Genomic DNA, 13,807 nt, shown 5'->3' on the forward strand with positions numbered 1-13,807 from the left:
GGTCTTTACAAAAAGAATGATGTTCAACATGAAGGGCAAATTGTAAATAACACTTGCTAATTATAAAAAATGTTTTTCAACTTGTAGTCAGGGCACATTTGAAATAACCCTGACTTGCTTGTCAGAAAGGAGTGATTATCAACCTGAAGTCAGGGCACATTTAAAATGACTCTGTCAGTGTGAGTTTCTATTTGAAGACAGGTTACATTTCTATATGTTGCTGACTTTGTCTTGAGCGAAGAATTGAATTTCAACTCGTAGTATGGACACATTTGAACTGACCCTGACTCGCTTGTTAGAAAAGGATTGATTTTTAACCTTAAGTCAGGGCACATTTGATATGACCCTGACTTGGTCTTTTGATAAAGCATGATTTTCACATGAAGTCAGGGCAAATTTGAAATGACCCTGACTCGCTTGTTAGAAAAGGATTGATTTTTAACCTAAAGTCAGGGCACATTTGATATGACCCTGACTCCCTTGTTAGAAAAGGAGTTATTTTCAAACCGAAATGCCCCCGACTTTGTTTTTTTATGTATAGGCATGATTTTCACATGAAGTCAGGGCAAATTTGAAATGACCCTGACTCGCTTGTTAGAAAAGGATTGATTTTTAACCTAAAGTCAGGGCACATTTGATATGACCCTGACTCCCTTGTTAGAAAAGGAGTTATTTTCAAACCGAAATGCCCCCCGACTTTGTTTTTTTATGTATGGCATGATTTTCAACATGAAGTCAGGGCACATTTGTTCTGACCCTGAGTTGCTTGTTAGAAAAGGGTCGATTTCAAACCTGAAGTCAAGGCACATTTGATATGACCCAGACTCTGTCTTTTGATAAAGCATGATTTACAACATGAAGTCAGGGCACATTTGTTCTGACCCTGAGTTGCTTGTTAGAAAAGGGTCGATTTTAAACCTAAAGTCAGGGCACATTTGATATGACCCTGACTCCCTTGTTAGAAAAGGAGTTATTTTCAAACCGAAATGCCCCCGACTTTGTTTTTTTATGTATGGCATGATTTTCAACATGAAGTCAGGGCACATTTGTTCTGACCCTGAGTTGCTTGTTAGAAAAGGGTCGATTTCAAACCTGAAGTCAAGGCACATTTGATATGACCCTGACTCTGTCTTTTGATAAAGCATGATTTACAACATGAAGTCAGGGCACATTTGTTCTGACCCTGAGTTGCTTGTTAGAAAAGGGTCGATTTTAAACCTGAAGTCAGGGCACATTTGATATGACCCTGACTCGGTCTTTCGTTAAAGCTTGATTTTCCACATGAAGTCAGGGCACATTTTAAATGACCCTAACTTGTGGTCTTTAGAATCGGTGTGAGTTTCAACTTGAAGATGGGGTACATTTCAAATGACAGTGTTTTCTCTTAAAAGAGCAGTGATTTTCAACTTGTTGTCAGGGCACATTTGCAATGACCCTGACTTGGTCTTTTGATAAAGCATGATTTTCCACATGAAGTCAGGGCACATTTTAAATGACCCTGACTCGCTTGTTAGAAAAGGATTGATTTTTAACCTTAAGTCAGGGCACATTTGATATGACCCTGACTCGCTTGTTAGGAAAATGAGTTATTTTCAACCCGAAATGCCCCTGACTTTCTTTTTATATATATGGCATGATTTTCAATATGAAGTCAGGGCACATTTTAAATGACCCTGACTTGTGGACTTTAGAAACAGTGTGAGCTTCAACTTGAAGATGGGGTACATTTCAAATGCCAGTGTTTTCTCTTGAAAGAGCAGTGATTTTCAACTTGTCAGGGCAAATTTAAAATGACCTTGACTCGCTTACTAGAAAAGGAGTGATTTTCAACAAAAAATGCCCGACTTTGTTTTTACACATATGGCATGATTTTCGACATGAAGTCAGGGCACATTTACTATGACCCTGACTTGTGGTCTTAGTAAAGTGCGAGTTTCAAATTAAACAGAGGGTACATTTCAAATGCTGGTGTTTGTCTTGAAAAAAGGAGTGATTGTCAACTTGTAGTCAGGGCACATTTTAAATGACCTTACTTGGTCTTTTGATAAAGCATGATTTTCAACATGAAGTCGGGGCACATTTTAAATAACCCTGACTTGTGGTCTATAGAAAAGGTGTGAGTTTCAACTTGAAGACAGGGTACATTTCAAATGCTGGTGTTTGTCTTGAAAAAAGGAGTTATTGTCAACTTGTAGTCAGGGCACATTTGAAATGACCCTTACTTGGTCTTTTGATAAAGCATGATTTTCAACATGAAGTCAGGGCACTTGTTAAATAACCCTGACTGTGGTCTTTAGAAATGGTGTGAGTTTCAACTTACATTTCAAATGCCAGTGTTTGTCTTGAAAAAGGAGTGATTTTCAACTTGTAGTCAGGGCACATTTGATATGACCCTGACTTGGTCTTTTGATAAAGCATGATTTTCAACATGAAGTCAGGGCACATTTGATATGACCCTGACTTGTTGTCTTTAGAAAAGGTGTGAGTTTCAACTTGAAGACAGGGTACATTTCAAATGCTGGCGTTTGTCTTGAAAAAAGGAGTGATTGTCAACTTGTTGTCAGGGCAAATTTAAAATGACCCTGACTCGCTTGTTAGAAAAGGATTGATTTTAAACCTGAAGTCAGGGCATATTTAATATGACCCTGACTTGTACTTTGGATAAAGCATGATTTTCAACATGAAGTCTGGGCATATTTTAAATGACCCTGACTTGTGGTTTTAAGAAAAGGTGTGAGTTTCAACTTGTAGTCAGCATACATTTGTAATTACCCTAACTCGGTCTTAAGAAAAGGTGTGATTTTCAACTTGTAGTTGGAGCATATTTTGAAAGCCCCTGACTTAGTCTTTATATCTGGTGTGATTTTCAACATGTTGTCAGGGAATTTGAAATGACTCGACTTTGTCATCAGAAAAGTGTATTTTCAACATAAAGGAATGTCACATTTGAGATGACCTGGTTTATCAGATAAAGTGTTATGTTCAACCTCAGGCCTTGGCACTATAAGTGATCCTGACTTTGTCTTCAGAAATACTTTGGTTTTGAACATGGAGTCAGGGCACATTAGGAATTAACCTGACTTTGTTTTCAGAAATACTTGGTTTTCAATGAGAAGTGTGGGCACTTTAAATATTGTGGTTAGATATTTTATACTTATTACATAGTTTTATGTAAAGCTGAAGTTAGGACATTTTTGAAATGACCTAGACTGAATATCATAACTCTGCCAACTACAAAAAGTCAAGTTTAATTTTTTTAGTATTAGTATATTTCAAATGGACTAATTTGGCATTAATAAAACTTATCTTTCTTTAAATTTTATGTACTGACTTTTGTAACAATATTGGCAATAAATATCCAATGGATAACAAAAATCACCTAAAACTGAAACAAAATTTTAAGGTTTACACAGCTAGTATATAGGTAATGATATTGCTTTATTTACAACCATGATACTGTGCAGTGATTCAAAATAAATTTTTTCCAGCAAATTTAACCAAAATATTCTCGACAAATAAGAATGCATCATTCCTCACAAATGATAAATTTGAGTTTCTCTGCCCTGACTGGAGTACCAAACCTGTCTGATAAACCATTTGATAGAAAGTTGGCTTTTAAATTTATCAAAGAAAGGTCTGCAGATTTCTACACATCAATTCATTGCATTACAATACAAACTTGTAGATTTCAACATAATTTGAATATAACACATTTTTATCATGCCTTTGAAAAAAATTGAAAAAACTGAGAAAAAATGCCACTGTCACTGTACAAAATTTTAGATTTCATCACTGTTTGTAGAAACCTAATTGTGGTTATCCCTATATGGACGTGTAAACCAAATATTTAAGTTGTTTAACAGCCGTTACGGAGAAGATTTTTGCCCACAAATAGCAAATTAGCCTGAAAAATACACACTGGCATATTTCATTTTAATTTGAACAATCTGATTAAGATCATCCCTACAGACCTGTTCTCCACATATCAAAGGAATCAGACTTTAAGTTTGAAGAAGCAGCTTGGAATGTAGAAAGATGACAGACTCTGGCTACATCACCTATGAGATAAGCTCCACGTCGCTGAGAGTGGGGCTATAAAGCACACAGAAACACAAACACACATGTATGTACACATGCATACGTACGTATGCATTATTGTCTTTCTTACTGTTCCTGGTCACTTTCATCCTCTATCTCTCTGTACCGTTCATGTAATTGTGTCCTAGTCTGTTTTGGCAGCATTCCACTTGGTGTGAGGGAAAAATCCCACATGATTGATGCCTGAATCCATATTATTTGTGTATTTGGTCTTCTGTTTCTTCCTACTCCTCTATATGTTGGCTTCCATGCTGCTTTCCATGACCCAGTGTACCAATGAAGAGTAAGCACTTCCTCTTCTGTCTTTAAGCAAACCACTTTGCCAATTTGTGGCTGTCTTTTCACATCTGGGAGATAGACTGCTACAAGCATGCCTTCTTTCAGGCTGGAGAAGTCATCCATTTTCTCAGGCTATTTCCCCTGTCTTCACTTGTTGGAATTGGTCTCCCAATGACAACCTGTCAAAAACAAATTTTATTATACTAAGGCCCGGAAGAAATTTCCTTGAAATTCCCCCTCCTACTCAAGCCAATTTAGAATCTTTTTTTGAGATGCAGCAGATACTTCTGCATTGCAATCATTGAAGTGCCGTTGTACAACTGAGCGGTATGGAAAAGTCCAATGGAGACAAATTACTAGTCAGTGCAACCTGTTTGAAGCTTGCTGTTTCTATTGCAGAGCACAAAAGGTCCTACTTGCTAACTGCATAATTCACTCTGATCACAGGACAGAATTATGAGACTGTTCTGTAAAAAGTGGTGGGGCAGAGGTTAAGTGGCTAATACATGGGGTGAAGGTAACATGAATAAAAAAATCAAATGATACAGCCCTCATTGAGGAGTCTAATAGCACAAGACTGTTATCATTTTACTGTTAATCCTTTTTGTAGCACATATTTTTAGTTCTTCTGGCAGCAAGTTGAAATGCTCAGAATTAGTTCTGTGAACACTGCCTGTATATTTAATGCCTCTATCGTTGTGAACTGTTTGTAAAGTTTGGACTCCAAGTCATCAGTAACAATGTTATTAGCAGGAATTACTGCTGGATTTGACAGAATAACAAATAAAAAACTTGCTCATTACCTCAAAAGCTGAGCAAAAAACTCCAAGGAACAATTTTTTTTCCCTCAGGCAGAACCACTAATACATGTACACATTAGCTTTTCTGACATAATGCTAAAATACTAATACTCATTTTGTACAAAATGACATCATGAAAATGGTTCACAGCATATTTTATCTCACTAAATTATTATTAATGAACAGCAGTGACTTGAAAAGATATTCTAATGTTAGCGTAGCACTTAAAGCCCCAGTGCTGCTAACTTTTGATGATAATTTCACCATTTTTATTTTGAATGTGAACCATAATTCCTTGTTCTTCTCCCCAAAGAATGTTGATATACACAGTATCCAGCTTGTCAACTCAGCCCCTATGGTTGTAAAGTGCATTGTTATTGTTGAAAACTGACTTCTGGTCCGGACTAGAATTCAAATGTAAACAATAACCATGCATTTTACACATATAGACGCTAAGTTGACAAGCTAAATAGTGGGTGTTTCAACATTCTTTGGGGAGTAGAATAAGAAGTTGCAATTGATTTATAGAATAAAAATAATGAAAAAATCACCAAAAGTTAGCAGCACTGGGGCATTAAGCTATATTAGAATATGATACAGAACCAGGTAAACATATATATTCACTTCAAACATATTTATACAGCTAAGGGCATCAATCGATGTCAACAAGAAAATAATAACATTGAAAGAATTGTTGGCTGCCAGTCAAAGTGTAAAATTAAAATCAAAACTTTTTGAATAATATAATTTAAACAGTAATGTGATTTGCATCTAAAAACAAAATGCTATTTGAAACAAGTCATCGTTGATGACACAGTCCCCACTTGTTAATGGGTACTTTGATTACATGTCCTCAGAGAGGATAGAGTCCTCTTCATTAATTAGGTCTGTGATAAAAATACTTTGATACAGATAGCGCTCAATGGCCAAGAATGACCTACATACAAGAAAGACCTACATATGTATGACATAGGTTAATGTCCTTGTACCAACTTTGAATAAAATCGTTTGAGATATGCCTGAGTATGATGGCTCTGTACATGAAAAAATCGTAACAAAATGGCCGCACGGCAGCCATATTGGAGCGTATCACATAACAAATTCACATGCATATGTATGACAGTAGTCAATCTCCTTGTACCAACTTTGAATATATTCGCTTGATACATGTCTGAGTATTATGGCTCTGTACATGAAAACATCGTAGTAAAATGGCTGCCTAGCGGCCATATTGGATCGTATCACAAACCAAATAGACGTACATATGTATGACATAGGTCAATGTCCTTGTACCAACTTGGAATAAAATCGGTTGAGATATGCCTGAGTTTTGGCTCTATACATGAAAAAATTGTAATAAAATGGCCGCCTGGCGGCCATATTGGATCGTATCACAAAACAAATCGACATGCATATCTATGACATTGGTCAATGTCCTTGTACCAACTTTGAATAAAATTGGTTGAAACATGTCTGAGTTATGGCTCTGTACATGAAAAATTGTAATAAAATGGCCGCCTGGCGGCCATATTGGATCGTATCACAAAACAAATTGACATGTATATCTATGACATTGGTCAATGTCCTTGTACCAACTTTGAATAAAATCGGTTGAAACATGTCTGAGTTATGGCTCTGTACATGAAAAATCGTAATAAAATGGCCGCCAGGCGGCCATATTAGATCGTATCACAAAACAATTAGACTTGCATATCTATGACATTGGTCAATGTCCTTGTACCAACTTTGAATATAATCGGTTGAAACATGTCTGAGTTTGCTCTGTACATGAAAAAATCGTAATAAAATGGCCGCCAGGCGGCCATATTGATCGTATCACAAAACAAATAGACTTGCATATCTATGACATTGGTCAATGTCCTTGTATCAACTTTGAATAAAATTGGTTGAAACATGTCTGAGTTATGGCTCTGTACATGAAAAAATTGTAATAAAATGGCCGCCTGGCGGCCATATTGGATCGTATCACAAAACAAATTGACATGCATATCTATGACATTGGTCAATGTCCTTGTACCAACTTTGAATAAAATCGGTTGAAACATGTCTGAGTTATGGCTCTGTACATGAAAAAATCGTAATAAAATGGCCGCCAGGCGGCCATATTGGATCGTATCACAAAACAAATAGACTTGCATATCTATGACATTGGTCAATGTCCTTGTACCAACTTTGAATAAAATTGGTTGAAACATGTCTGAGTTATGGCTCTGTACATGAAAAAATTGTAATAAAATGGCCGCCTGGCGGCCATATTGGATCGTATCACAAAACAAATCGACATGCATATCTATGACACTGGTCAATGTCCTTGTACCAAATTTGAATAAAATCGGTTGAAACATGTCTGAGTTATGGCTCTGTACATGAAAATATCGTAATAAAATGGCCGCCTGGCGGCCATATTGGATCATATCACAAAACAAATCGACGTGCATCTGTATGACATATGAAGTAATCCTTGTACCAAGTTTGAATGAAATCGCTCCTTGCATCTCTGAGATATCTGCGTGAACGGACGGACGCACGGACGGACGGACGGACGCACGCACGGACGCACGCACGGACATGACCAAACCTATAAGTCCCCCCGGACGGTGTCCGTGGGGACTAAAAAAAGACTGCTTTACACACAATATTGAATCTTCATGGCTATACTCACATCTGGACACTCATTCTCAATGTTCTGTTGAATTGAAAGTATGTGATCTGGCATCGAAGTGTTCTGCTGCCTATCTCGTCTCTGCTTGGCAGCATCAATCAAGTCATGTAGAAACCACCTTTGAGGTCTTGAAGATGGAGCCTGATAAGAAAAGTAAATTTCAATGAAAATATCTTATAGCATTGTTCACAATAGTATCAGAGATATTATTTACAAAACCCAATGGCGTAACAAAACAAGCCAATATGATAGTATTTGGTTTATGCATTCTGATGCTGCCCCTTTCTGTCCCATTAGAATCAAACAGTTGCTGTACCAATATGAAATTTATGTGTAAAATTGATACAAACTGACAAACTAGTATCAATAGGTGGTAAAATACACCTTGAGAAGAAACGTTGGTCTCAGTTAGTAGTGTTTTTCATTGAAATAAACTAAAACAAACCAGTAAAGAATGACCACATGTAATTTTTCTTGGTGAACGTAAATCTTTGACAAATGCCCAGTCAAGATCTGCACAATTAACGTTTCTCCAAATTTCACCCAAAATTGTCACATGTGCAGGGATACCTAAGAAAGTGTAGCTTTTGAATGAAAACGATAGCTTTGACACCGTGCAGCATAGCTTGGTTAGGGAAATGATAGTTGCTGGAATGGAATCCATAAGTTTGGTCGTCTAAAACGATAGCTTTGAAAATATTTTTATGTTAATGGCGTAAACAAGACGGCTGACAGCAAATGCAGTGGTAGCAGCGGTAAATATTTTACCTGTTTTCGACAAAAAATCACCAAGTTGTGTTGTGTAAGATGCTGCGTTCAGTGAGGTTCACGTTCGATTACACTTCCGTAAACACAGAATAAAAAGACAAAAAGAACCCACATAAAATACTTTCCAGTCCATGCGAATGCACGTTTTCTTACCTTTGCATGATCATTGATATTTTGTGCAAATTCTCGTAGCCACTGTTTATCTCTTTCACATGTGATTCTTCCCTGGTATGCATCAGGCAAGTCTTTCCGTAGTCTTTCTGGGTCCATTTTCTCAATGCTAGGTTTCACCCATTCTGGCACATCATCAACATTGGGTAAAGTCTAAGATATTTCATAAAGAGACATTTATTGTAATTACAATCTTTCCCAGGAATTTTCAATGACATGCTGAGTGTAGCTGGATAGAGCTCCTTTGTGTTATGCTGAGAATGATTGCTGAGAATGAATTTTTTGTGACACACGTGTTGATGGAGGAGGAAATCTTTGATAACCCACTTCAGTTGGCCTGACCAAAATGGCAAAAATAGCTGCAAAAATATGTACAGCAGTTAATTTGATCAGTTTGATCACAATTTGAACATATTTAATTAAAATCACGTGTACAAACATGTCTACTAAATATCAAAGCTGTCTGATGAGTAGTCTTTCAGAAACACATTTTTTTACACAAGTGGCAAAAATTGCCCCCCACAATACAAAAGTGCCCATTTTTACCTAATTTCAATATATCACATTAATATAAACCCTTTGAACGTGTAAACCAAATATCAAAGCAACCAGACAAGTATTTTTGAGAGAGAAAAATGTTTTGACTACAAATGAGAAGAATTGCCCCAAGATAAAAATTTACATATTTCATTCAAAATTCTATATCTAATAATATTATATAGGGCTCAGCCCTTGGTGTCGCGCCAGGCGTTGAGATTAAAAATGTTATTTGTATCGATTCATGATTAGTAATCATAAAGGATAAAATAGAATTAATTGTTACTTTCTATATACGTTTGTACAAGTATGACCGGTTTACCCTCTGATGACAGTTCACGTACACGATGTCAGACCCTGTAGGTATAGATTTTCTGTTATGTGTAAAAAGTTTGACATAAATTTGCAATTTTTACCATGATTACTATCTATTGTGTTTAACAAGGGACGTATTGTGCCATCATTAACTTTGCAATAGTAACTGTACCGCCAAACTTCCGATATTGTAAGCTGAAAACCAGCGTTACTTCTAAAAACGGGTAAATTTTACATATAGTTATTGACACAGAGGGCGCCTTTCTAAGATTCAATCCCAGCATTCTTTGCGAATGTTCTCGTTCATATGCACGACAGTTTTCTCTCTTCTTTTAATTTTAGGCGTGATAAGAAATTTTGTATAAGCGACAGGGTGGATAATAATGATTACTCGCTAATGGAAAAGATATATTTTATTAATGGCATGTTAAAAATAATAGAGAGCATGTTTCGAATTTGTTTATTTACGAGCACTCAAAAAAACATGGCGGCGCCCACGAAAGAAGGGTACACTTCCGGTTACTCGCATAGTATATTATGAATAAGCGCATGCGTAGTCAGTAAGCCGCTGGCGCGACTATTAAGATAAGCTCTAGCAACCTGTGCACCAAATATCAAAGCTATCTCATCAGTCATTTTTGGAAAAAAAAATTGACCAAAAAATTGGGAAAATTGCTCCAAAATTATAAATACGAATATTTCACTACACTTTATACAAAATGGACTGAGGTCATCCTGAGGAACATAGGTACCAACTTTCAAAGCAATCAGACAAGCTGTTTCAGAGAAAAGATTCTTTGACTAAAAAATACCGTCAAGGACAGTGTGCTCATAGTTGGTTTGAATTGGTCCATCAAGAAATATTTAAACAAGAAAAAAAAAAATGGCAAAAGTAAATGAGGTCTGAAACTTTAGGTACTGGAGGTCAACTTTAGGAACAGGCTTAGCACAGGAATGTTTCAACACAGTCCTTCATGGTTTCAGCAGGTCTGCCAATATGTATCAGTTCATGAACAATGACAGGAAATGACTCAAGGTCAGTAAAGTAGCCTGTTTCAGTCACTGCCACCACTCTTACACATAATAGGCACACTGCATACAATAGGTTAGAGATTACAGAATCTACATCTCAGATGTGTGGGCTGTTTCTGTAAATGCCACCACTCACGCACATTTGCAGGATTCCCCCTTTTTCTTACCTTATTTGAATATTTTGACACTGACATATTCATTTGAACAACGTTACATCTAAACCCCTGGGTCTATACCTGTTTGGCGGTTTGGGAGCTTTTGCGTGTGACTGACGTACATCCGTACATACATACATACATACAGACACCACTGACTCACCATATAAGCTTTTTGGTATTTATATACCAAATATGAGGTAAAATGAATAAAAAAAATCCAAAAAAAATACAAACATGCAAATTATACCCCAATTTGTACACAACTAATTAAGAATACCTAAAGGAACTTGCAAACCAAGTTTCAACGCAATCTGACCAATGGTTACAGAGTTTTAGCAATTTGCAGTATATTTCCCTTCCTTCCTTATTTGCATATTTTTGACACTGGTATGTTCATTTGAACAAACCCACATCTCCATCCCTGCATGTACAGCGTACATTAAATACTAAGATGGTAGGTCCTTCAGTTTGGAAGTTTTTTGGATATGGACTGAATAACAGACATAGATACATATATACATACACACAGACTTGCAAATGAGATGCAAATGAACTGATTCACTCTATAAGATAACCTCTTTTTGGGATATATATAAATATTATATACTAATTCTCTTCATCTGAGCATGAACAAAAGAATACGGTGCTGACAATGGTAGGCAGTAGGTGGACTATTTTATGAGCAAATTAACTTCGGTAGTTTATTACGTCACGTATAGGCTGAAATTTCAGTGTGTTTCATGTACAATATTTGTTTGTATGGTAACCTGTTTAACCTTTGAGTTTATTTTCTGAAGATTTGTTCAACAAAGAGTTAGTCAATGTGTGACAGGCACTGACAACAATGTCAGTGCATCTTCATTATGGAGGGAATCAAACCAATGTTTGTCAAAATCTAACAATGCAGCATATGATTCGATGTGCCATCATCACACATGCACGCCCAGAGACAAGAAAATTTGATGTCATACATATCCATCCACATTGAACTGACTGAGGAAATGTTTCAACTGTTGCGATGTCTTTTAAGCTGTGTTTTGTTCTCAACACAGAAAAAACCAAATGTTACTGTGGCTGGTACTAGTTAGTAAACCCGATCATGACTGTCTAAGGGGGGGCCATCGATAATAAAAGCTGACGCACGACAAACGTAATTCTTTCATTTAGGGGGAGTGGGTAAAAGCTCATTTTGTTTTGTGTGTGTCAAAATCGCATAAAGATTTTCTACTGTTTTTGAAGTGCGACTTTGCAGTGAGAATGCAAAACTACCTTTGCGTTCATCGAGAACAGAATGACCACAAAATACGGAGACAGAAAAGACAACGAAAAGACATGAATGTGAATAAAAACTTGTATGCTTTTTCAACGTGAAATATGTACATGAACTATTTTCAGCATTTTCCTATGTGCGAAATACATTAAAATGTTCTGTCTTAAAAAGTGAAACGCGTAAAGTGGAGGTTTAGTAATCAATGTGCCCTTCCGGTATTTTTTCATGGGTGTGCGGATCGTAGAGGTGTGTGTGGGTTTGTCAGAAATGGCATAATACGAAATTGATTTCTCATAAAAACTTTCGTTTTGAGGGGGGAGGGAGGGGGTTTCATGTAAAACTAAGGAATTACATTTCTTGTGCGTCAGCTTTTATTATCGACAGCCCCTAAACATTTTATCAAATTTCCACTATATAAAAACATGTGCACAAACCTAAAGGTCGTTGGGCCAGCATATCCAAAATACATGTACCATACCATATTTTGGCTGTCGATTGTGTGGGTGGGGGAGGGGAGACGTGAAGATTGATTGGGTATACAATATTTTTGTGGTTATTTTCAACATCAGTACAAACTATGGACTATGCTTACAGTTTTGCGAAATCATTAGTGTGGCAGTGCCCACCACCAACCATTCATGACACTGCCTCATACTTCTTGCTAGCTTACGTTCAAAAAGGTTCAGTTTTATGATATCAGTACACCACTTTCACAAATCCAAGAGAATCAATTACAACTCAAAGAGTTTACCTTTCGCACATGGATTTATATATATGCACACACATGATTTGTTTGTCTTGTAATTGTTCTGGCTTACACGGCAGATGTTCAAGCAGTTGACACCTCTGAGTATCACTGACCAATTGACAATTGTTTGAGTAGTGGAACCGAAGTTTCCCAAGTGCCCTTGTGTTTCTTCATAAAGTCATTTTTCCCAAAAAATCTTTGTAATTGGAAAATCCTTTAAAATTATGTGGATTTCTGTATGGTCTAGGTGTTTATGAACTGATAAATATTCATGCCATTCCAATAATTTTTGTTGACTGGTGGTGTGTCATTTTCACTGAGCGGTACACCTTACTGTTGCTATTTGTTATTGATGTGTTATTATGAATTTTTGAATTTTCGAATAGTAAGGATGTCTTTGATATCCAATATTGGAGTTTAAAGGGTGTTAGCGAAGTGACAGAGACGTAAGAGGATATGGCTAACCTTCAAGCAAATCAACCCCTTTGATTCTTCAATTGGTGTGAAGTCATCATCTTTAAACTGGAGAACTGGTCTCCAGTTTGAAGTTGAACGATGTCTATATCTCATCCGCACTTTACCATCAAATTCCTTGAACTGGAAATGCAATGGCTTTGACTGTCCCTTGAAGTTCTTCACCATGTGTGGCAACAGCCATTTCTTTATGTCAAACACTCCTTCTACATGTTTGACAAATACAGGGACATTATATGAATTCATCACAGCACGCTCCATATCTGCACAAAGACATTCAGAATAATAAACACTCAAGGGAATAGGGGAAGTGTGCTTATGGCTGCGTTCACAAAAACCGGGGGGGGGGGGGGGGGGGGGGGGGGGGGGGGGGGGGGGGGGGGGGGGGGGGGGGGGGGGGGGGGGGGGGGGGGGGGGGGGGGGGGGGGGGGGGGGGGGGGGGGGGGGGGGGGGGGGGGGGGGGGGGGGGGGGGG

The 13,807-nt window shown here is 37.4% G+C and overlaps 1 protein-coding gene across 1 annotated transcript; it reads right to left on the bottom strand.

The window, feature by feature from the left end:
• Positions 1 to 1,625: 1,625 nt before the first annotated feature.
• On the bottom strand, positions 1,626 to 13,596 carry LOC139126695 (uncharacterized; the record flags this gene model as incomplete). The annotated part of the gene is made up of 4 exons (XM_070692741.1): positions 1,626 to 4,556; positions 7,861 to 8,001; positions 8,782 to 8,952; positions 13,325 to 13,596. Coding segments are annotated over 4 exons (662 nt in total), but the record flags the coding sequence as incomplete, so codon positions are not given.
• Positions 13,597 to 13,807: the final 211 nt, after the last annotated feature.

This window comes from Ptychodera flava, unplaced genomic scaffold (genome assembly GCF_041260155.1).
Source record: "Ptychodera flava strain L36383 unplaced genomic scaffold, AS_Pfla_20210202 Scaffold_123__1_contigs__length_183110_pilon, whole genome shotgun sequence".
Taxonomy (NCBI): domain Eukaryota; kingdom Metazoa; phylum Hemichordata; class Enteropneusta; family Ptychoderidae; genus Ptychodera; species Ptychodera flava.